Genomic DNA, 26541 nt, shown 5'->3' with positions numbered 1-26541 from the left:
TGTTGCGATATCTAAACCCTGCTCAAGCTTATCGATTATGTCAGATTATCTGTTGTTCCCATAACTCGGCCTTCTGCACCTGTATCCTACATTCCTCAGATAATGCCAACTGGTCTAGTAAGCACTGCACTTGTTTTCCTTCTATTAATTTTCCAGACCTGAACCGTTCATAACTTTCTGTTGTCTTCATGCTACTTATTTCAAATATTTTCTGCTGTTTATTTAAGGAAACATTTCTTGTTGATTTCTCAGAGCTCTCTGATGTTTGTCACAGAAGTACTGCTCCTATACTATTTAAATATTTACATAGTATTAAATAGTACTATTTAAAATACTAGTTTATAAAAATATGTTAAAAGATTATTGGTAGTCACATTGGGAAAGGGAACAACTAATTTACTTTCAAAACAAAAGCAAACATTGCAAGCTATGGATTGTTAAGAGAGAGCATGGAGCCAGAGAGCACCATGTGGCATTTGAAATAAATTGGTTATTGAATATCATCCTGGTTTTGGCAGGCAAACAGTCAGTTATATCAATTAACTAATAACAGACAATCTTGATACTGTGCAGAAAAAGAGAGATTATTAAATTGAAGTGATAATTCAATCTTTCACAGAAATTCTATTTACACACAACAAAGTATCTATTCAGCATTAGGTTTTAATGTAATTTAACTTCTACAGAGTGGGAGTTCTGTAACTGTAAAGCCAGAGAGCACTTTCAAAGTGAAGAGTTAATACACAGTTCATAACAAGAAAATGTGGACTACTGCCACATAAGTGGAGTGTCTTACCAAAGGTCTTGCTTGAAGACACAGCCCCATTAACTTTTGCTGTTCTTACCCTACTCTCCTTGACACCTAAACCTCTTGTTGCTTATGAAAATGAGACCTGAGAGTTCTTTTCCTTGAATTTTGTAACATTTAGTCTTTGGAATATATAAGTCCCTGATAACCTTCTTTACACAAAATTTCTAGAAGAAAAATCCTGAAATATCATTAGCATTGCATAAAACATTATTTTCCATTACACATCTCCAGTGCAGTCCACAGCAAAACACTGCTACTTATCAATCCTCCTCTGCTTGTATTTCGCAAACATCTAATCCCATTTCAAGGCGACGTTGTATAGACTATCGCAATTAACGATCACTTTAAGGAATTTTGAGGTTTTCTCATTAAGTTTGGAGATGGACTATCAAAAATAAAACAGTTTTCACAGAAAAGTGCAATAAATAATTGAAAATTCGTGCATCAAATATATGAGTGTCGAAATACTATCCAACTGTACAGATCCCCTTTCATCCCTTCCCTCCCTCATCAGTGTAATGTAATTACTGAAATTAAAAGCCTACCAGTCACATTAATAGGAACCACATCTGTTTGGACTGCCTGTGCTTGTTGTCGCATTTTCTCTTCTGGAGTTGGCAGTGGGAGTGACTTAGTCCAGTTGGTTTGGGTGTTGATATCTGATAACTCATTTGGAACTGGAGTTTTAGGCCTTTTGATGGTAATAAGCTTTTCTTCTTCTGGGGAAGAGACGGGACACTAAAAACAGAAATATATGCAACAATGTAAGTTGTTTTGGTTTTTTTAAAAAGAGTAAGACTATGGTATTACTAAAGTATTGCTGCCACAGTCAGCACAACTGCTTGTGAAGCAAAATATACCCTCACCAGTCTCACACTTTGACCTACATAAAGAATGATTTTTAAAAAACCCAACCCACAACAAATGACCCACAACAAAACACCTGGATTGTATTTATCCAACACATCTGATCAGTCTAAGGAATTTATACCACTGAGAAAGAAAGAGTGGTCTTGAGCAGAGCAAAACCTGGTAACTAATTATCTTACACACTGACCTTGTCCCTGCAGTGATTAACCCCTCCCAGTGCCCTATTAGGAAGATGAGATTTGAGCACTGCTTTGCTCTGGCTGTACTAGGTTGTAAGGATGCACAAGGTCTCAACAAGAAGCCTGTTATGAAAAAAAAATATTTTGAGAGAGCTCAGTAAAAGAACCAGACAATGCACTCTACAAAACCATCAGCTGCAGACCAGTGAGGCAGCAAGAATAACTTTGCTTTGGCCTTGGAAAAACTCATGCCACAATCAAGGGGTTCATTTTTTCCCATTTTTCAAGGATGAAGCAGTTAACTAATATTAGTAGCCATGGAATGGTAATTTTAAAAATTGTTCCTTACCAAAGAGGCAGATTTTACCTCCATGATGGGTGTTGCACTTAAAAAAACCCAAAACAAAACAAACAAAAAAACCCAAAACAACCAACAAACCAAAAACCTGCACCAGAAAAATAGGCTGCAACAGCTTGTTCAAATCCTTCCACCAGACAAAGTTACAAGCCAAAAATGCCATTTCCTTGCGAGCAGCAAATCTGTTTTCATTACAAGGTCCTTGTCAGAGAAAGCCATAATGTAGCTTTTTACTGACAGAGGACAGTAATAGTCCACAGCAAACCCCAAGGACATGGAGGTTCCAGGCATGCACAAGACACCACTGGGGCTTCTAGCAGGCGGTCACAAGCTCCAAGCCCACCCGGGAGAAGCAGCCATCTCCCCTCCCCGCTCCTGCCCACGAGGAACCCCAGGGAATACCAGAAGCCCTCGAGGAAAACCAACCTCTGCCTCCTCCTGCTCCCAGGTAAAACAAAAAAGAGAAGAAAACCATGGAAGAGGAGTTGCACAGAGTCTGCAGCGCTAGCAGAGATCTCTCTGCAGCCTCCCGACTCCTCTGCTCAGGGGTGTTTGCTTTGGGACCTCCCTCTCTACCACCAGACCACAGTTACAGCCCTCCTCCCTCCTTGGCTTTATTCCTCTCGCCCTTTGGAGAGCAGAATACTACCCAAAATAGGGTTGTCAGTACTGGATCACCGCCTCTCCCGGTAGGTACTCCCTCTCTGCTGTACACGGGCATGGAAAGAAACTTCACAGCTATTTATAACAGATGGATTGTTAAAAAATTATTATTATGGGTTTTCAGCCCAAGCGATCTGTTTTCTCTTGAAGCCGAGTGCTACACAAAAGACGTGTCCAGACACTGTGCCGCAACCACTGTTTATAATTTCTGATTTTAATTTTCTTCCTGTTACCATGAGGAGTTCCTGCTGTTTATAAATAAATAACCATTTATTTATTCTATTATGCTTCGGCTCTATCCCCTTTAGGACAGGGCCCAACGTTTTATTTAATAAAAAGTAAAAATAAAACCAACCTCCAGACAAAAATAAAACAATAGAAAAGTAAAATCTCTTCAGGTAACAAAAAAAATTTCAGGCAACAAAATTATTACTAATGTCATCCTGCAGTTTGGAACCACATTTTGAAACATGGCAGCTTTTCTTTGGGGAAATAATCCATTTCTGTCAGTCTTGCATTTCTTTACTAGAGAGGCTGCAGATGGATGCTGCTCTATAGGAAAGGACTCAGCCCCGTGAAAGCCCCAGCTATTCTTTCCATACAAGCTTTTAGGAGGACACCAGTATTTTTTCAGGCCCACATTGTTTTTAAAAGGTTCTAAAACCATTTCTATAAAAATATGATGTGAATGTTTATCTTTTTATGAGTCTGTGTGCACACACTGTTTATAGACACACACACAGTGCGGGCACATGTGTGTATAACACACACAAACACAAGCGTTTTCCCACCTCAAGTCACTCAAAGTTACAAAAACGTTCATTAACTTGGGCAACTGGGGAGAGAAATGCTATTGCAGAAGGGAGAGCTGCCTCCAGGTCATGCTTCCCCCTAATTAGGTTTAAAAAGAGAAGGGATTTGTAAGGAACAGGGCACAGGGGTGGCAGCCCACTGCCACGGCAGGCACGTGTGTGTGCACTTGAAGGACTAATCAGGGGTTGAGGCAGAGAAATATCGATTTCCCCCTTCCACAACCAGCTTTTCTCCACCTGAATTGAGGCACCAAGGGAGGCACCTGAAGCCTGGCTTTGCAGTTTGTGTGGGGTGAAGATGAGCTCCAGTGACCATCAGATACTCTGCTTGGTTGACACTGTCAGCATCAATACCTGTCACATTCAGACGGCACTGTAGTGCCAGGTCTCAGCTGTCACACAGTAGTCACCAGGGGTGACTCCAATATGTCAAGTGGCAGAGATACTGGTTACAAAGCCACCCTTCCTTTTCAAGGAAATTACCCATACCAAGCAGAACCCTTTTTCTGTTACAGTATATAAACAGATAGAAAAACTGAAGAAATTAAGCTTCTGCTACAGGGGAATCCTAATTATATAAAAAAAAAATGCAGAGCAATAATCACAAATTTCGCAGAATTAAAAGTTGAGAAAAATGGGGACAGATGGAAGAAGATGGATGGAAATTAATCAGCCCAGTGAGCGTATAACGAATGCAAGGCAATTGAAAACTCAATCATACAGTTGAAGGCAAGGCACTGTGTCAATAAGAATGATTTTCTTCCACAGGACAGTGGTATGTATTTCTACAACATAATTCAGTAAAAGAGTTGCGAGTGGCTTTGGGTGTAGGAAGAATGTTCATGTTTCACCTGCAGATACACTTTCCATGGTTCCTGGATAAGTGTGACTGTCTCTCCTTACGTTCTTTCTCCCAAAGTACTCACAATGACAGTGGTATAGGAGTTTTCTAATGTGAAGATACTTTTAATGGGCATGATAAAGCCACACACAGCTTTAGTGCACATAAAGGAAAACAGAGGCTTATGTTTCAGCTTTCTTCACTTAGAAATTATTTACCTTTATAATAAAGATGAAAATAGGGATTTCCATATTTTCAGCAAACATCCCCAGATTTATAACACAGAACCTTGCTGGAAGATGCAGTGAATTGCTGCTGTATAACAGGAAGGTCTTCTCAAGTAAGGTCTGCTATAAGTGGACTAGGCAGTACTTTGAAATTAAGTATCTGCTTGGCAAAACTGTTATGACTATATTCTATTCTAAGTATGTTCATCACAGAAGAGAAAGCACCTGTCCCATTTTTAAAGCATCTCTGATTCATAACAACTTTATTGCTACACTGGCCAAATTTCTGATGTCACACACATCTCCTCAGGAAAATTTGTTGGATTTTGTCCTTCTTAATGGACCAGGGAAGAGGGAAAGGTGGGATGGGATGTGAAAGCAACAGCCTCAGACCTTGCAGTGTTTCCACAAAAAAGCATGAACTTTCAAATGGGAGTTGAAAGGAGAATAGAGGAAAGAAATGGCCTATAAATACACTGTAGCTATTTGGCCTTGCCATTGTCTTGTTGCCATACTGTCCCCAGCCTACTCAGCCACTGAGATACAACAGAAGGGTTTCACTACCACAGCAGCACATTCATGCTATTTGGGAGGTCCCAGCTGAGAGGTGATTCTATGCTGTGTGCCTTGCAGCATGCTCTGTCTAAATACTCTGTTTATTCTTAATCTCCTTAAACTCTAGTGGTTTATACTACATTATTTGAAAAGATGGGACCTCTAGGAGGAAAATCAAATCCATACAAATATTACCTTTCAGCACAGGAACTTCAAACTTGTAGTCGCGTCATTTACTTCCATGTCTACTGCAATAATTTCTAAAATTATGATTTCTCAGAAAAACAAAATTGAGAAGAAAAATCCATACAGCATTGCAGACAGGAGCCATAACAAGTCAGCTGTCTATTACTGTTTCCCAACATCCAATTTCTTCTCTAGCCTTTTACTAGGGTTGATGGCTTCAACTGCCCTTTCACTAAATGCAAAGGGATCAAGACATAATAACATGAAATAAAAACAGCCCCCAAATCTTTAAATCCCTATTTCTTGGCCAAAAATGTCACTTTATGTGCCTGCTTCAACCCATAGGGTTTCATACTGTGTTACAGAACACTGCCACGTTACAAATATATATGAAATTACGCTTAAGTTGAATTACTCATGTCCTGCTCAACTTGGTGTCCTCCAGACCAAGGCCCCCAGTCTAGCTACTCATATTTTGGTAGAATATTCCCTTTTATTACTTCTACACACAGATCTGCAGTTGCACGAGTCAACTCTGCTATCCTACTAAATCCTTCATAACCTTCACTGTCTCATTAAGGAAGGGATTTTTTTGTTGTTGTCAGCAGAAATTACTGACCATAAAGCAAGTTATCACCTTAATCAGCACTGCAGGAAAACTCCTTTCTTCTTCCTCTACTCTGTTGCAATAGGATTAATAACATGAGAGCAGTCATACTGCATCAGATCAGAGCTCTAAAAACCCACCTAGTATCTGCCTTTTGATAATGGCCAGTGATATACAGATGCAGTTAAATTAGAAGATGCATGCAGTGGATGGATACCTGTCCCTGAATCTCAGCATTGGATGGAGTCCTCCCCCTCCCCAAAAATCTACCCAGTTGCTTCCTGCACCCGTGTAAACTTCCAGCATCTGTAATTCCTGCAGCAATTGCACAGTGTGAGTATGCAGTGAATGAAGAATTACCCTCTTTTGTTTGTTCAAAGAGATAATTTCTGTGCTCATTTCTTTATGCTTTGGCATTTTACACTTTGCATTGCTGCTCCACCTCAGTAAATTGAGCAGTATTTTCAAAAACACGTGAAGTAGCATAAATACCACTACTGATTACAAGAGTATCCCCATGCAATTGCAGCAGAGGGGCAGGGAGACCAGCTGAGGGCACCACCACCTAGAAGTATCTCCAGTTCTGCCAAAGCCCATGCCAGAGGGCTGGCAGGCGTTCCCACCTCCAAACTGGACTGCCCAACCTCTTTAGCCCCTCTTAACACCAAGCAAAATTTTGGATTAGAGCTCCTCAAGTCCCTCAAGCCGATAGAGTTAATGCATTTGTTTTCATGTAGGATACTAAACAGTCACTTGCAGATATTGAAAAGATGACTAACAGTTTGGCCAAATACAGTGGCAAAAATACACTTTCTGCTCCCCATGAAAAAGCAAAATAAATGTTTCTTCACCCAAAGCTTAACAGACAAGGTAAAGTTCATAAACCAAATGACAGGACCTGGGGAAAAATACCATGAGTTTTTTTGCATACATTTTCATAGATGGAATAAAGACATGATATATTGTATGCCCGGGAGCAAGTGCTCCCTGTAGCTGACATTCATAATGAAAAAAAAACCCCACAACTCCAAATTAGTAAAGCTTTTCTTTGGCTAATTAAAAACCAATGAAGCAGCCAATTAAATAAAATAGAGTGTTCACTGGGGGAGGGGTTTCAAAGGAGGCAAATGTTAACAGACAAAAAGGAATTTAAAAATTTCAGTGACTCAAGTAAATAGAGGATATTGGATAGCAGGCAAAAGGGAGTAACAAGGAAAAATAAAGGAAACAAACCTGGCATGAAATTCTTCTCTGAAGCAGTTGTCATTTTTTAAATTTTTAAACAGAAAACAGAAGCAGGTAATGACTAAAGGCTAAGAGCAGAGTAAGATTGCATATAGGCTAAACGCTACAAGTAACATCAAGCTGCAGATACGGCAGCTGGATGGTCCCACTCGTGGGCAAGGTACCTTTTTGCTCCAGGGAACCAAGTTACAGCAGGTGCTAACGCAAGACTGAGAGATGCAGTCTAACAGACTAGACTGTTGAGCGAGACAAAAGAAACGGAGAGGATGAGAGATAAAAAGGGAAAGAAAAAAGAATGAGAAAAAACCCCCACACAAAAGACAAATACATTTAATATATACAATGTATACATTTCAGAACATAAGGGGAACCAGAGTCTGGAAGTGACAAATTTATTATCTATATATCAATATATCTTTCACAATAGGGAAACAGAGCAATACTGAAGGACAGGAATAGCTCCCAAGTCACATCACCAACATTGGTATGTAAGAGATGAGAAAGAAGGACACTGGTCACAGTACTGAGATGTAAAATCCAGATAAACAAATTTAATCTCCAACAGACTCAATCAGGATCAGTACTGCAGTGCAGCTTGGCCTGTGCTCCATTAACATAACTTGTAAGAATCCACGCTAAGAGTAAAAGGGTAGTTCCAAGAACTTCATTTCGTATCAACTACCACTCAAGGACTTCAGCTTTCTGTGTTTTCTAATTTTGTTTCCTTGTTTTTGACTTGGGCCATCTTGCCTGCTTAACCCCAGCCGTTTTCCTTGAGAATAGCAAGTGTTCTGCTTATCTTAGACATTTTTTAAGATTCTTGCTAAACATGAGCTTTGTGGTATGAATACTACCCTCTGGTGACAGACACCCACCTCCACAAAGCCTGAGAATGTTTATGGATTGGTGTCTCCTCCCACATCACCTAGCCATGGTTTTATATTATGTCTCCAGTAAAAACAGACAACCAGAGTACCTGGCTACATTTTTTTAAAAAGCAGATTAAAGAAAGTAGGGAAAGTTGGTTTCCTTTGTGAAATCAGCATGCAGCAAAACATAGCTTTCCTGCAACTTGGCAATTATGTTAACTTAGAAGCCAATTTCCCAACAGTAAATAGCTATTCATCCATCCGTCATTATTCTGCTGTTCTCCAATTTCAGCTATTAAGTACTGCATGTACAGAATTTAAATGTTGGCTTTTTTGCTTTGAAAAGACAACAAAGCTACAAAGCTTTCATCTGGTGCTGAGGAGTTCACATTTTGAATCACGGCATTTTGGTGACCCCAGTTCCACACTGTCACTGAAGAACTCTTCTGACAGCTGAAATACGACTCGCTTAAGGCATAACACTTATTAGAATCACTTGGCGCTGTACCAGTGAGATTATAATTCAATTTCAGAGATCTGTTGTGGTAAGTGTTCCTTTAGAAAAAGAGTAAAATTTTAGGCCATTACAAAAATGTCAATTAAAAAAGGACCTTGGTCAAAGGACAACACTAACACTCAGTTGCACAATATGAAAGCAGAATCATGCTACCTTTTATATTAGGGTTAATGCCTTTCTGAGCTGCAAATAAGAGCAGCATGGTTAAGGTTAAGGTTCTGAGATAATCAGTAATATCCAAGACTGTCAATTTGGCAACTATCTTTCTCCACAGCTCTGAATCATCCTTTCAGCTAAAAATATTTAAAGGAAACTATTCCAATTTGAAATGGAAATGCTATCCTATCCTTGAAGCATAATTAGTACATTAATATTTTTCAGAATGCACAGAAATTATTAGGAATATATTAGGTTAACACACCGCAAACCCTTAACCAAGATAAGGATGACAGCTCTTAGTCTCTAAGAGACCTCACCCATGCTTATATGCTCTCATCCAAACTGTTAAAAAAAAACCAAAGTGTATTTCTATTTTTTAAACTTTGGATTAGTTTTACATGTGCAGATGCTCATATGCTGCACAGCATTGGCTAAGACCAGTTGATAACATATATGTATGTGTACATATGCAGTAATATTAATAGCAACAAACAATATCTTAATTCCACGGATTTCAGTAAGGTTTGGCAAATTATCATTTATAATGCATTCCACAGTATGAATGTGCTTTACATTCTCTGCTCACTGCCAGTACATACCACACACAGCTAAACAAGATGCTCTAACATTCCCTGCCAAAACACAGATATAATGCAATCACCACCTGGATGAGAGACTGTACATATTCCACAACACCTTTTATTACGTGATTAAAAACCATGGAGGACAGAACTGAAAACACTGTACCCTTAAAGGGAGCTGTCAGGATCTGCACACTTTGTATAGAGACAGAGTTATTTAGTCCATGCTACAGAGGCACATACAGTTTAGTAACAATTCAAAGAAACTAAACTGCATTACCGTCAAAGATATCCTCTGTGGCAAATTATTCTAGAATTATCTATCTTGAAAATCCTAGGAGCTCCAGCATTTCAGGTTTGGACAGCCAGGCTCCAGTGCATCTTGCTGTCCACCCCAGCAGTAATGCCCTTTCCCACAGCACCAAAGTTGGCTTCCCCTTCAGAGCCCACAGGCACAACAGGGTAAGGCAGTGACAAAGGAGCAAAATTTATTTTCTTCTTTAGAACACTGATGTAACTTACTAGTTCTGAATTGAAGCGTATATAAATTGATGTATATGTAACAATATGTCTTGATGATTTTTACTCAACTGTCCCTTCTCTTTCTCTCTTTATTTGTTTAATCAATTTCTAGATTCTAAACTAAGCATACATGGAGTTTGAGATGTGGGCATATAAAACCATGAAGCAAACTGAAAGAAAGCTGATAAACCCAACTTGATGGGCAATCTTTTATTCTTCTGGATGCCTTTATGCAAACAGTTGTGATGCACTGGGACAAAGCCTCTACCTAATAAAACTGCCCGTATTAGCAATTCAAAGTGTGCACACTTTGCTGTTACAGTGAGTACACTGATGGCTGGTTAATAGCTCCCCCTGTTACTTGAATGTAAACCCTTAACAGATTCAAAGCAGTTACACTTGCTGGTGTCTTCTCTCTAGAAGGTATCCAAGCTGCTTCTGGCTTTCACACCTTTATTTTGCCAATGGGAACTTTATATAATGCGTGGGTAAAACTGGGATTTTTTAAGAGACTACAGAAATCAGATGACCTAATATCCCTGTAATGCAAAGGAATAAACATCTTTACGATCTTCTAAAAACCCCACCTTATTTGAACAATGTTGTGGCAGGCAATTAGACTGCACCAGGCCTATATTCTTTCCAGCACTTTGCCCCCCCACCATTACCTTTTGTTCAATTTCTTCGTAATCATCCTGGCTACTCCCACAGATTGCACTGGAGGACGAGGAGAAGGTGGGGCCCTGAGAGTAATACTGCGAGCTCCGGTAGCCATCCCGCCGCAGCTTGTCACACTCTGCCGAAACACAAAGAAAGAGGAGATTAATTAATGACAAGCACCATTATTGGTCACACTTGGTGGACAGTGCACTTGCAGAAGTACACAGTATCTTCCTGAAACTGTTTACCATGCATTAGCATTGTCTGTCCCGAGTAACAGAACCCAAAGGCACATTTCTTATATTTGTATCTACATTTTCCCCTCTCTCACAAGTAGTATATAGATATGCCCACACACAGTGTATGTACACTTGGCCTTTATTTAACCCAGGGATGGCAAAAGCTTTGGAAGGAAGAGGGAAATTGATTTATTTATTTATTAAAGTGAGGCCTGGCTTGGTGTCTTGACAGATGGCAGCATCTTGCAGGATGGGAGACAGAAGCATGTGAGTAACACCAGGGGTCTCATTTGCCAGGCCGGTAGACATCCATTATGTGCCTTACACTTGAAATGATGATGTTGCTCACTACTCAAGCACCATCTGCTAAAGAACTCTGGCACTGACCACTTGTCTTGTCTTCCTGCCCACGGAAGAGACCATTTATTGTGATTTTGGAGAGAGAAACGCAAACCACGGGCATCTCATAATCTCAAGTCACTGCAGAGCACGTGTAGTTGAATATTGAAGAGTTTCCAAAGTTCAGAAAGAATTCAGAGCAAACATGCATCCCCACTCAAAACGGACAAAATCCCCGTGAGCATCTCATCCCCCTCACCCAAGTTTTCCACAATCATCTTCCCGCCTCCTAATTGATATTCAGTGTGATTGAGCTAAAGAATAACAGACGCCAGAGCATAAGGAAAAATTAAATGTTCAAGATGCGGCAACCAAAGTCATCAGCCCAGTCAAACTGTTAGCTTTACATTTCCAGAGACAGATATCTAAATCTGTTGAAAGATGAAGAAAGCAAAAAGAAAATTAAGTATTTAGTACACTTCTGTCTAAGGAACGGGAATTTCTGCACAAAACACAGGCATTATCATGACAAAGTGTTTTAATCATCACTTGCTGGAGAAAGACTTTCTGTGATTGTAACATGTCTCCCTACCTTGATCTTTTTAATACCCCTTAAAATTTAAAACACTCAATATTTATATTGAGGGCAAGGTTTTAAAGAGGCTTTTGTCTGGCAAATGATAAAATAGAGTTACAATTTGCAACTCCAGCACACATTTCCCCTGCTATATTCAGATGCTTCTGTGACTGAGGTCTGGAGGGCTCTGTGCTGATAAGTTAACTGATCTAGAGCAACCACGGCTCTACGAGGACTTAATCACTGAAGACTCCCCTGTATCTGCACATTGAGAAGGCAAGCTTACAGTTTGACAACTAGCCATCTCCTTCAGAGTCAGACGTACATCCTGGCCTATCACATGTTTCCATATGGGGTCAAAATGGGCAGTATGGCATGAACTCAGCACTTCTCTCTCAATTCAGGGACCCAGGGTGGTGGTGGTGGTGGTGGGTTTTGAGATGCAGATCGATTGCTACAGCTCAGGGACAGAGGGTTGGTAACCCTGTTTAACTGTTTTGCAGGTGTGAGCAGGCTGACACTGCACACATCTGGCAAACAGCTGCTGTACTTCAGGGGGGTGGAAAATGACTGCCAGCAACCACAGTAAAACAAATTCCTCCACCACCCTTCCAAGTCTGGCACTGGATCCAGCCAGATCCAGCACATAACACTTGCAAACGTGAGCACCCTGATGGGCTGTTTGTCAGCTTGAGCTATAAATCAACAAGGATGAGCTGGCTTCGGTGGAACAAGACAGCCCAGAGATTTGCATCAACTTGTAGTGTGGGTTAACACACTAAGCTGTCAACTTAGACACTGCAAGTTTTACCTTTAGATCAATCGCTAATCACCACAAACAAACATGGAGATAACAACCTAAGGGGTACATAAGAATGCAGTTGTTTTTCCTCCCAGCCCAGGGTCCTGGCTGGCTACTTCTATGACTCTCCGACATCAGGCATCACGGCACGCCTCAGGGGTGACGGGCTCTTATGGAGCGTGATAGATGCACCCTCTGATATTAATTGCTTGACCTTATTTATTCTCCTAACCAAGGAGATGAAAATGATGAATTGTGCACTTCATGAAGCCCAGAAGAGCTCCAAAAATTTAAGGAAGTCAATGATGAAGGTCTCACGTCCACTGCAAGTTCAAGTGAACCGACAATAAATAACTGGCCGCTCACAACCTCCATTTGTCCAAAATATAAAATCACATGTAACATCAGAAGCTATTGCAGCAATATTGCTGTAGAAGCCAAGAGAACTGCTACAAACCTACAGGTAAATAAACCACACCAATGGAAAGGTGATTTGTCCCCAAGAACAGCTATTCTATTTGTTTACTGTCACAGCACATTTTGCAGCACAGCAGGAAACACACTGTGGACAGCACCCGAGGCCAACAAACCTCAGCCAAGGTTTGAGGCAGGTACCTTTTACTTCACATTGCAACAGGCTGCAAGTGCAACACAAGGTCAATCACTGCATCTAACTGAAGCTACTGTCGCTGCCAGACTGAGGGTTGAAAATACTGTTTTAAAATTGTTCTAGCTGGGACATGCCCCCAACTCATCACTATTATTAAAGGTGCACATGGTCTTCTGTAAGCAACCAGGTTTGTATTTTTCAGATAAATGTGGTTTTTATTTCTGTAAAATATATCCAGGAAGAAGTTAGAAATACTTAATCTAGGAAAGACTCCAGACATGTTTCCTTTTTCCCCAGAGGAGCAATACCATGTCCTATTCCCACAACCCCAAACAGAGTAGAACACTATACACTGAGTGAAAACATTCTTACAGTTATGCAAGTTATTTCAGCAACTGAAAGCTGAGTAGGTAACAGAAGAATATAGCCAATTCCAGTTATTAATCATCTTTGGTTTTAAGAACGTGACAATACCTTAGCGCTAGCTAAGCCAAGGACATACATGCTCTTGGTTGGACCCAGCGGCAGGGCTGTCATCACCCACATTATCCAACATACAAAAATATGCACAACCTTTCCATATTTCTGCCTAAGAACTGCCAGGGCAAACCCCAGCAGACTGCATCAGGCAGGACACACTCACACATTCCTGAGGATACGCCTGCCAGTTCAAATCTGCAGCAAATCTGAGCTGTGCAGAGCAAGCTCAAAGTCATAAACTTGCATATATCTGATCTGAACTGTGCAGTAATATTATTGTGCCCCAGATGAGCCAGTTTTATTTACACAAACACTGACCATTTGCCCGGGAGGACCAGGAAAGAGCCACTGCCTTGGCAACTGCCATCGGTGGCTGCACTGGGTGGTGCCACAGCACGAAGGCTGGAACTACCTTCCCTGAAGATCCTTGGACTGCTTCTGGGGCCGAGTGTGCAGGGGCGCTGCCCATCATCTACTGCTGCCCTGCAAATGCTTTTCTGGCTAGGGAAAACCATAGATCAGTTCTTGTCCTCCTCCTATACTAGTGACACATTAAATTTCAAAATGCCCTCTATATTATAAATGTTGCTTAAAAATTACTGTAGTCAGATTATAATAAAATTTATCCCCATTTATGTGGTACAAGTCAAACGCTTCCCATAGAAGGAAATTTTGCTCAAGATTGAGTTTTGTTGTTCACAGGGTGGTTTTAGTTAAGCATGCGGGGAAACATGGTCAAAAAACTTTTAAAGGCTCCCTCCCCATCATCTTCACAGCTATTAGAACAGGGTAGATATGATGCTCAGAAGATGCACGATGGAACAAAATGTGCTAAAGCTGTCAGTGCCCAATGGCATAATGTCTGAGTCCCTGCCATATACCCAACCACTTGTACATCTGCTCAGCATTTTGGAGACTCCACCTGGAGTACGGTGTCCAGTTCTGAGGCCCCCAACATAAGAAGGACATGGACCTACTGGAGTGAGTCCAGAGGAGGGCCATGAGGATGATCAGAGGGCTGGAGCACCTCTCCCATGAGGACAGGCTGAGAGAGTTGGGGCTGTTCAGCCTGGAGAAGAGAAGGCTCCAGGGAGATCTTATAGTGGCCTTCCAGTACCTGAAGGGGCTACAAGAAAGCTGGGGAGGGACTTTTTCTAAGGGCAGTTAATAACAAAACTAGGGGAAATGGGTTTAAACTGCAGGAGAGTAGGTTTAGATTAGATATTAGGAAGAAATTTTTGACTGTGAGGGTGGTGAGACACTGGAACAGGTTGCCCAGAGAAGTTGTGGATGTCCCCTCCCTGGAAGTGTTCAAGGCCAGGTTGGATGAGGCTTTGAGCAACCTGGTCTAGTGGAAGGTGTCCCTGCTGATGGCAGGGGGGTTGGAACTAGATGATCTTTAAGGTCCCTTCCAACCCAAACCATTCTGTGATTCTATGATTACTGCAGGGTTTGCTAAATCCTGGCATCAGGCAGAAGCCTGCTGGGGATGTGCTTCTCACTGATAGCAGGTGAGCACATCACCCTTCCCTGCTCCCTTCCCTCATGCTAAGCAAGCCAGGGAACGTGCAGGTACCAGCAGCACCACACTGAGAGTGAGGGCTCAACCGAGCCGAGTGTGATTCTGCACCAGAGGCATAAGCACCAAATTCACTGCTGCTGTGAATAACTTGACGTTATGGCCCCTGCGACAGGCACTCAGGCCAAATGTATGATAACACCTCCAAGGCCTCTCAGCCCAGACCTCTTAATTTTGTAGGAGACCTGCACACAATTGCATTTGACCCTGAGCTGGTAACACAGAGGAGCAAGTCTTGCATGCAGAGGTGATTTACTGCTCTTCCAGCAACTGGAAACCATACCCTTACATGATAATTTGAGCCACAAATCAGTAGAGCGAATGGAAAGCACAGCACTCGTCCCTCAGTAATGCAGCTGACATGGTATTATGGTGGAAAACCAGGATTAATGTTTACCTTGCCTGCTTAGTCAGACCTATACAACCCCACTTCTCCACAACTCCAGGAAGGCTGGGTTTGCTGGGAGGGGACTGGATGCATCTGCTCCTTCCCTCTCCTTTAACTGACTTTGGTAACATTTTGTGCCTGCTGAGCTTCCTACCACTAAAACTAGTCACAATATCTTTAAAGTTTATATGAAGGAAAATGCATCGCCCTTACAGCAGCAGAACTGGTCAGAGGGAGATGGATTCACAGGCATTTTCAGAAGTTTTCCATATTTATTTTTTAATTGTAAAGAAACTGTACAAGACTAGGTGTAATTTTTCATGGGCTTCTTCACAAAACTGTTACTTTCTCTGCCGAGTTTGGGGTGTCCTGTATTGACCTGGCTGCAGGGAGAAAGGCTCCAGGTGCTGATATTCAGGGCTGGACCCCATCTGAGCCTGGGAATGTCCCCCAAAGGTGTGGCCCCAGCAGCAGGGTAGAGCCACAGCTGTCTGCCCCGAGCCTGCACCACTCTTCCACACTTCAGTCCTGAACGTGCAGCCATTGTTCACTAAATTAGCCCTAATGAGATTACTCATGTAAGTGAACACTGCTCACATGGTCATCACAGGATCAGGCCTTAAGCTCTGCAGCTATCTACATCCACACATACGTTCAGACACACTCTTGTAAGCATGTTATAAAGAGTTTAATATGAAAAATCCACTTGTCTGTGTTTCTAAGTATTTATTAGTAACCAGTAAAGATACCACTGTGCTGAGAATTAAAGTAACACAATATTCACAAGTATAAACTTAGAAAATTGGCATCAAGGTTATTGAGACATCTAAATAGCTCTGACTTGCTTGGAATAACTACCCACCCCACTGTATAAAAGACAGAATGACAATGTCCCAGAAGCACCTGAATTAGCCTGGTACCCAAGAGCAGCATGCAGAGCTTGAGACCAATTGCTAAAACCCGAGTGGAAAACGCCAGCCAGAGCAGGGGCAGTTTCTCGGAGGAGCAGAGGTGCTGCCCAAAGCCGCCCAAACAGAAACCCCTGGTGCAGAGGGAGAAAGGGGAAAGACCAGCACACCCTTCGCTTGGCCGTGCACCACCCCCTGCTGTCTCCATGTCAGCAAGAAGGGACAAGTGATGAGCTGACAGCTGCATCTGCATGTTTGAAAAATAATGTCAGCTAAAGTCAGGGTGACTTCTTGGCAGAGCCTTTCCTGTTGTAACTTGTAGAGTGGGATTTTTTTCCTTTTTTTCTTTACTTTTTTTGTAGTAGAGAGAAGCTATCAACTGCTAGAGTCAGCTAAACTGTCAACTACAGAAATAAATCTGCTGACTAGTATATTGAAACACATTTATACATTCACTGCAGGTATCACTGGAAAACTGCTCTACTGCCTGAGGTCAGAATTTTTTTTTCTTTACATATTACAGAATTTTTTTTCTTTATATATATATATATATGTATCTTTAAACATTGTAGTCAACCCCTTTTTCTGTAAATACCTGCAAACCACATTCCTCCCTAAGTCACAACTACAAACACTGTCTTAAAAGTAGCTTTTTAAAATTTCACCTAAAACCAGACAGACTGTAGGACAACATACATTTGTCTCGTAAAAGCAAACTTTTAAAAATGACCCATTACTTTATAAGGCCACACTGCACTTGAACAATCACAATATGTACTATATCACAGCTTTGTGTTTTAGAAGAACCTAATGTTTCAAAGATGAAAAATAACTGCATAATATTTTAATTTACTTCATGCATATTTTGAATTTGTTTTTCCAGTTGAGCTGAGACAACTAAGACCTCATGGGTTGGTGGCAGACACATGTGGGTGTCAGAAGACCTGGATTCCCCACCCGGCATTGCCGCACCAGGGCAAATCACTTTGGATTAGATCCAGTCAAGAACTTGTATCTACAGACAGACATGACAATCTAAATTTCACGTATGTACTTCCCAAATGCAGAGTCCAAGCAGGTATCCATACTCTGCCTGCAGCACATGGGTATACAGAAAGGCACCTCAGAAAAAAGCCAACTAAGGAGGAACCTGAGGTGCCTTAACTCTCACCCTTATCAAATGAGTAATGACCAATGCCATATCCAATGCTGCAGGCATCCCTCTCATGAGGGGAAAAATGTAACAGGGATTTCAACATCTCTACTTCTGAGGATTATGTGCTTTTTATTATGTGCTTTTAAGTTGCTTAAAATAAAGTGCTGCAAGTTAAGAAAGTATTTTGCATGTAGATACAAATTTAAATTATTTAAAGATGGAGTGAGCACAGGCTAAATCTCCAACTTCCTAATAGTGTGCTCTAAACACTAGGCAAAAAGGTTGGCATCTGAGATGTAACAGCCACAGACAGGTTCTTGTGTGGGATGGGTCACACCAGTGTGTACTGAGACATGCCCTGAGCACACCTACCAAACTGGGACCTCTCCAAAGGGCTCAGCTGCCTCCTCATTTGCTTGCAGCGATGCAGTAGGACACGGATAAGACCAGGGTAACTCTGGACTATGCAGTTAACCAGGAAATTTCAGGGAGGTAACTTTTCAAGATAAAGAGCTTGTTGAGAATGATTATGCCTGGAACGGTAATTAAAACAAGACGCCCTAGTTCAAAGGTCTCTCTACTACTGCCTTTCACCCTGTGCCTTTTTTCGAGTCCCTTATTTGTGAACTGGGGATAGGAACACACAGTTCTCTTTGTATAGATGAAAAAGGCTGTACAAAAGCAGAGCTGTACAAAGACAATCTTGTTTTTGACAAATATCTCATGCTAAATATGACTTTTTGAAAAGCAGCTCAATTTAATTGCCATACAGCATCTATTTTTGTCCCTGGATCTAAATATGATGCAGACAGCTTGCCTCTACCACTTTTTATTCCTCACAAAAATTCATTCAGCTTGGATCAAATCCCATTTCCCTTAAACGTATAAATCCCCATATCATCTGCAGAACTTGACTATCACAGGGAGTGCTTCTATATCAAAGCTTTAAAACATGTTGTAAAGCCACAGCAATGATGTACTTGTGTAACAACCGAAGTGTAACCAATGCTGACTGCAAAGCAAGTTCCCAAACTTCAGCTGTGATATATCCAGTGCGCTGTTTTGTTCAGACTCCCGTTTTAATGGCTCAGGAATTTCAACAGATGCAGTACCGTGGCAGCCCAGCTGAAAACACTTCTGAAGCTTTGGCTAACACCAGCCTTTGCCAATTCAGCTACCTTCCCTATTATTCCCCTCTCTTCCCCCAAGCTGCCATTTTATATCACTATTTCTAGATCTTTTTTTATCAGTACATAGAGAAAAGTGTAAGACAAGCCTGGAGATGGTGAACACTGGTACCCAACCCACTTCCACAAGTAAGTGCTGTTTGAAATGACAAGTTTTTAACTCATCAGCAAAACTTAACATTTACTGCAAGGCTTTCTTATTGATGAGTAACAAGAAAGGTCTATCAGACTTTTTTCTGACTGTGTGTTCCCTCTCCTGAATAAGGAGCCAAGCCCAGCCACACAGGTAGCTTTAAAGACAGATGCTGAGCAGTTTCCCAGAAACAAAGGTGTCTCGGGCTCCACAGGATGCAGGGAACCCTAACAGAGGGCTGTGGGCCTCTGCCATGGAGGAGTCTGTTGAATGGATACTGCAGAGAAATCTTACTGAAAGCGGCTGTATGTACTGATATTAGCTCTGTTCCCTCCAACGCACAAGTGCTCACTGCCTTGTTGGGAAGGGCGTCCTGACGCGGCAGCTGGACGCTCAGCCATGCTGGGAAGCTCACCCTTCCAGACTTCCTTCTCCAAGCTGCCTCAGGGCTCAGCCACACAGATGCTTGTAGTAGCGTGAGGGTGGGTAACGCATGCAGCAGTGCAATGGAGGTGCAACGTTAAAGTAAAGCAAGGACGCAGCTGGACTTATTTTCAAGGGTCCAAATCAGATGCAAGTCTTTTAAGAAGGATCCAAACTAAAAGGAACTCTGCAATGTGAAGATACCTTTAACTGTGTTAGGTCAATGGAAACACGTCGATCATTCCTTTCTTTTCTTGAAGCTTCTAAAAAACAAATTCATTTAATCCCACCCTTATTTCCCCAGGTAATCTGCATGATTCAGCCATACACAAAACCTTTCTAATGGCACCAAAATGCATCAGCCATTACAAATCATATCTGTTAACAACCTGTCACTGGGGAGTGCTCAAAATAATTATCACTGTTTGTCTTGAGTTAATTTAAATTTATGCAAGTGTGTTATAAGACTACATTTAGTGGTGACAAGATGTCTTAAATTTAACAGTTTATTTGCTTCATTTTGCATATTTGATGCTGGCATTAAAATCACTCTTTACCCTTTTTCTCTAGCATTTTTATGGATATTTGTTTTTTCTTAGACAACTGATTGCAGCTAATATATAAAAAAATGGAGTTTTTATTGTTTGTTTTTGTTTCTTTCTCCTAGGACACTTAATGTTAAACTTAAAGCTACCTAAAAAGCTGCAAACAAGCACATACAACACCCCAATCCAAGAAAGGAAGGATGAAGAAAAGCAAAAAGGGAAACAACCAGCAGACTGGTGTTCCTTGTGATGAAAGTTGCTTCACCCAGCACTGAAACAGCTACACCACAGACTGTAACAGCTCAAATTTGTCCTCTCCACTAAAGGCACAGATCTGAAATGGGGAGAGATTCAATAATCTTTCCGCTAAATCTTCCTACTGAGTCTGACTTGTACCATAAAATATTAAGAAAATGTATTAATCTGCTTTAAGAAAAAAATACTATCATTAGTATTATTTTGAAACATTTTTTTGTCTTCTTTTAACCCTTTCACTGGAATTGCTATCATGTATATCACACAATCAATTTACATATAACCACCCTGTATGTTTTTACACTCAGCACTGCGCTATATAACTAACCTAAAAATAGGGAACCTAAATGCTTCCAAGTAGCTCAATTTTTCAGCACAAGAGCAGCTTTCAAACACATGCAGTGTAGGCTCCCGGTCAAATTCTGCTTAGTTTCATCTGAATACTCACTTTTTAAAATTCCTTATTAGAAAGGGCAGTCGGAGTATGGAACTTGGCCAAAACCATCAGCATATGTACTATGAATTAATTCAGGAACAGTAAAAAGGGCAGGAAACACAGGCAGAACCTCTGGTACTAACTTCACTACTGAAACTAAAATAACAAGAAATAAGATTATTTCTAATTTTTTATTTTACAGCTCCAAGGCCTTTCTGGAACATATGGTCTGCCCCTATCCTTTAATGGTCTTTTCCTTCATTAAAGTTTCCAGTTGGTAGGGAGCTCACATCTTGACATCTCTCTGAACCTGAACCAGAGCTATTGTTAATATGAAGTGGTTCCCTCCTATTTTGCAACTCTTTAATGAAACATAAGATTATTTTAAGTCCATAATCTTCTCAGCAGGATTATCGACTAATAGGGCTGACCCTAATATTGCTCATCTGAACAGTGATCTGGCAGATGCACTGAGAAAACAAAGGCGAAACACATACCTGTCTGGAGGGTCTTGCAGCAAGACACAATAGAGGCTTTATGAGTAACTACTTAAATCCGGTTTTATTTGACAATGCTAACCAGATGTCTTCTGGAAAACAAATCAAGTGTTTCAATCACTGCTGCTTAAATACATTCCTTGAATTTGGCCAACAAAGCTAAACAGAAGCTACAGTCAGCCAAATCCAGCTCTTCTGAAGATGAGATAATAAATGAATCATCGCAGACATTGGAACAATGAGCTCTATATCATGTACATAGCTTGAATCAACACAATCACCCTGGGGGAAGAGAGGCCCAAAGTACAGGCAGTTGCACAGGAAGTCTCCGCAGCTAGGGTCTGAAAAGGAGTGTGAAAGTCAGCATATGGACAGGTACACCTCCCCAGTACATATCTGACACCTTCTCATCCGTTGGGAAGGCCAGCCAGCCAAGGCAGTAACCAGCAGCACGCAACAAGATATAGTCCCTCCTCTGCAACTTTTAACTGTGCAGAGAGCGAGCCCACAAGACCCTTCAGGAGCTGGCTATCTCCTGACAGCCTGGTATCATTTCCATCTGGCTGTCTTTGCCCTTTAACATTAACACGGTTATTTCATAGAATCATAGAGTAGTTTGGTTGGAAAAAAACATTATGATCACCCAGTCCAACCATAAACCTAGCATTGCCTAGCATTTCATCCCTTCCCTTTACGCCTGTTGTCTCCCAGCTCATGGACAAGTGACAACACACCACAAGGGAGCTTGTCCTCCCCCACTTTTTCTTTTTTTAAATCAAAAGTACTCTGTACTGCTAATTGCAGGAACTGGAAGATAACTGCCCCTTGGAAATCCAGCTATATAATCCCTTCTCTGCCTCCCATCACTCCAGCTGACTTATACCCACATTTGAGGGAGAATTATAGGATAGTTTAAAAAATACAGAAGCAAAGAGAGCTCAGGTGTGTGACAGGAAAACTTTTCCTGTTCCTTCATCATAGTTTTCAAGATTATCTGAGGTCAGTGCATTCCAGATTACTTTAGACTTTCCTTTTAGGACACTGGACCAACACCTGTGAACACACAGTTAATGCTGCAAACCTGTCCAGAGGCAGACGAGCACACTTACAACACGCTCCAAGCAGTTAAGCAAAGCGACACCACAGCAGTGCTGTGTCTCCTTCACCTCTTTGTGCTTCATGCCTCATCCCTTGGCATTTTTAGATTACAAGACAGTCAGTAAAATGAGGATTAGTCTCCATTTACTTTTCTTACCCAAATATTTGTATCATTGCTATATACTACTGCTGTTGTATCTGTGCTCCCAGCTGAAAACCACTGTACTTTTGGGACTTCTTCAGACAATGGTCCTTTAAACACAACCCTGCTGCAGAGCAACAAGACAGATCTGTCAATGCACCGTTGTCAGGGATGGAGGCTGTTTTATGGTGCTACTCTCTAGACTCTGGTGAAATACCTGCTCAACCTCTTGGCTTCAGGAAGCAAAAAAGCTGTAGGAAGCACTGTAGTTATGTGGCACTTGCCCCTCCAGCACAGATAATGGTCTGCCTTAAAAAAAAAATCTAATGCTACTCTGAACAATGTTAAACTCATAGATCTGCCACTGTCCAGAACAGACTCGGAGCTGGTCCAGCCACTCAGTAGATATTGCCAACATGGGACTAAACAAGTCAAGTAGTTCTTCAGCCTTGGAGCAGAGCGTGCAGTGCAAGGAGGTAGGATTGATTTGGGGATCCTGATGCCATGCAAGGCCTCAGCTCTTCCTCCCTACCCATCTTCTTCATCACCCATCTTCATGACTCTCTAGGAGGAAAAAGTGATGTGAAGCACAGCGTCACACAAGACTCTCCAAGGGTCAGTACTGTTTCCACCAGAACGTCTGTACACTGGAAAACACCTTTCTTAAGGTGACCATAAAAACATGAGGAAGAGGCCACTTCAGACAGGCTCTCAGGTCAGGAAAGGCCAGTTAGAGCAGCTCAGCCCCGAGGGTAAGGGAACAAGCTCCTTGTATAACACAAGTCTGACATCCAGTGGGTCACTCTATCTGCTCCACCAGGCATTCCAAGGTCCTGTCTGCTTCCCCAGAGAAAGGGAGAGCCTGATTTAACCAGTGCAGAAAAAACACTTAAAATAACGGGATCTTCCACCACAACCAAAGAACTGCATCATTTTGCAAATGCTTAAGTCACATTTCAATAGTATCATGATTCTGAAGTGCAGTCGAATTTGCTTTTCTGCTCTAGTCACCAGATTACACCACTGAGAACTTTAATTTAAAATGCAGTATCACAGCCTGGGTTTAACATGTTCAAGCCACTGATTTTAGTCAATGACAACTTTAGATTTTAATAAAAGTTACATAAAGCCACTTCAGTTCTTGAGAACAGCTCTACTCTGCATAACAAACTTCCCAGGTGCTTCATTTTCTAATTCAGATTACTGGAAAAAAATGTTTTTAAAAACTTCAGGTGGCACCAAAGCACCTGCATGCCAAAAGAAGGCTAAATAACTCTACCACAATTATGAACAAATTTGAATGCAAGATCTCACCAGTTATACTCAAAAGTAGCTTCATGAAGGAAAAGCACAGTATTTTCCTTTGATTTCAAAAGTGTTAAAGTCTAGTTTATAGATACAAAAATCTAAAAAATCTCCCCCTGCAGTATCTACTATCACATGCTGCATCTACTTCCACAGTTCACTAAGCAGTGGACATTGCAATATATAATACACAAAGTAAAATAACACACTGCACAAAAAATAAGGAAAAATCTCCTTCTCCTCCATATACAACATTGCTTCCTATAAAGCTATGCAGGTCACCAAAGTACTTGATCTCTCTCAAGACAGGTTAGATGTCACACATTTTAATCTCTCTATCTGTAACTTTTTACTCTTAAATCAATTTAAGAATAAGCAGTGATAATAGCTTTCTGCTCCTTAAGTGGTGCTTAGAAGTTTATTCTAGACAACACACAGCTTCCTATCTATTTCACAAGATTTTTCAGCTAGATCCATGTTGTCAAAAATTTGCTGAGCTGTTAAAATTGTACCAGAATAAATAGGTTTGACCTTGCATTATCTTAAAAGCAAGCCAGGATTTCATCTGGTTAGTATTAGATGAGTGAAAACACCTTGATGGAAAGGAATACCAATGCCTTGCTTTAATTATTTTTGAAGATTTTATACATTCAGTATCTTTACAGATGGTTTAAATGACTGTTGTGCTCAATGTGTTAATTGGTATTGGTTACCTAAGTTTTATACTTACTTTTCCATTCACTGGGGCAGCAAAGAACGCAATAACAAATTAATAGTCTGCTATCAAGCTGCTATATACCAGCAGCATCAGATCTCATAAGCTGAACACGAACAGGACTGGAAAACGTTCACACAGGTGTGTTTTAATGGTCCAAACTATAGCTACTGGTTTAGCCCTCAGGACCACATTATCAGGTTAGAGGGGACCACCAGAGGTTATCTCTTCCTTCCCAATCTTCTCTAAAGGTAGAAGCAAGTATACAAACACTACTCAGAAATAATTTGTTTCTCACCTATTCATAAAAGCCTCCAAAGATTTCATAGCCCCCAAAATTTATCAGTGCTTCAGTACCCCTACTGTGAGGAAGTTTCCCCCATTACCAAATCCAAGTATTTCTCTACTGTTACCATAAAGAAAAAAAAATAAAATCTTGCTTTTGTTCTATTCCTTTCCAGTTTGTGCAAACACTTTTTGGAGAACATGAGGATTCATTCCATGGTCTCCTGTACAGAGTATGGTGCACCTTGTCACCCAACATTGTTCATTCCCCACCACCCAGGCACAGTGTCAGGTCACATACAGCCGTTCTACTGTCCCACACTTCACCTCAACCAATGTATCTGAAACACCAAGAAGATGTCAAAATGCAAGGTTCATCACGAGGCCAAGAAATGCAGAATTAAAGTTCCCATGGCAGCCCAATGGTGTTTCTCATGAGACTACTTTTCCTCAAGGTCTTCTATGCTATAATCACGCAGCACTGAATTTACTTCCTACCCATTAAGAAGCTTTGGAAAACTGCCTTTTCTAAAGCAGCAGGTGGAAAAGCAGTTCGGGAGTTGTCACAATCACATCACAATTTCAACAGCACTTTTACACTGAATGAAACTTGGCTGTAGCTACCCAACTTCTAACCCAATCCTCCAAATGTGGTCAGAAGCACCGGTGTCCTCCTGATTTCACAGTGCTGGTAGAAGCAGCAGCACAGTAAAAGTGATAAAACTTTAGTCAGTGCCTCTCCTCCTACTCAGAGCCCCTACAGAAAAGAATGAAATACTGAAAATGGTGTTGAATTCAGGCTGCAGCTACTGAGGACAGCTACAGGCATGTGCACATCTAGGAGTGATTTTAAAACTGCTCTTAAGGAATAAACGTGGCCTAGGGAAAGTTTTTTGGTAAAATAAATAAATAATTATAAATGAAATAGCAGAGCTTTGTTGACTATGTCAGCACCTTCAGGTCTGGTGAAGGCATCACAGTTTCTTCTCTCTCTCAGGTCCTACCCTGAAAGCAAGAAACTGAAATTCACTTGGTTCCCAAGGAGTCCTACATCACGCGCACAAGCCAGTTTATTTAACACAAATGGCTAATTGGTAAGCTCTAGTAGTGCTTAATAGCTTTTGTTTTATAAAGAGCTGCAGCTCTAGAGAAAAATCCCAGCAGACTGAAATAACTTCAGATGTGTAAGCTGGAATAATATTCAGTTTCACACAAATATATCAGATATAAACTTACTGAAATAGAAGACGAAACTGCAGTAGACACTTTCTGACAAAACACAAGAAAACCAGAGCAGCACTTTAGCCTGTGAAGTTTTCTTTTATAATAGTCCCAAACAGAGAACAAAAAAGATAAGAGTGAATAGTTAAAGTTTACAAAAAGCTAACCACAAGCAGTATTCTTTTTAATCTAAAGCAGGCAAATATTTTTCTTTTGTAAAGAACTAGTAAGTGTGCCTGCAAGGGAACAGTAAACATTTCAAGGCTAAAGGGCTGCACAAATGCATTAATCCAATAATAAGTATAGAGGACACACAGGCTATCTGCTGAGCCATGTGTGAGCTAATAACACTGTCTGTCAAGACTCCCCTATTAAATGATAACAAAAGGCACCGAGTAGGAGATGGTGAAAATCAATTAACTGGAGAAATGGCAAGAGAAATAAAATACGGCAGCCAAACACTCCTCTATTCAGATACACAAAATAAAGTTTTCAGCACGTTTAAAAAGCAGAAATGTCATGTTCAACAAAAAAAAACCGCCATAGTTCTTTTAAATCA

The 26541-nt window shown here is 41.0% G+C and overlaps 1 protein-coding gene across 1 annotated transcript in view; it reads right to left on the bottom strand.

Moving 5' to 3' along the window:
• NHSL1 (NHS like 1) overlaps positions 1-26541 on the bottom strand; it is a 52612-nt gene that overhangs the window by 21934 nt on the left and 4137 nt on the right. Inside the window, exons 3-4 of the mRNA XM_029085985.1 lie at positions 10671-10798; positions 1357-1549 (exon numbers count right to left, since the gene is read on the bottom strand). Of these exons, the coding sequence (XP_028941818.1) occupies positions 1357-1549; positions 10671-10798 (321 nt within the window). The remainder of the gene's footprint in view (positions 1-1356; positions 1550-10670; positions 10799-26541) is intronic.

This window comes from Antrostomus carolinensis, unplaced genomic scaffold, assembly GCF_000700745.2.
Source record: "Antrostomus carolinensis isolate BGI_N321 unplaced genomic scaffold, ASM70074v2 scaffold9507, whole genome shotgun sequence".
Lineage (NCBI taxonomy): Eukaryota > Metazoa > Chordata > Aves > Caprimulgiformes > Caprimulgidae > Antrostomus > Antrostomus carolinensis.
The sequence above is the reverse complement of the archived record's forward strand: the minus strand, read 5'-3'. Positions and strand labels throughout refer to the sequence as shown.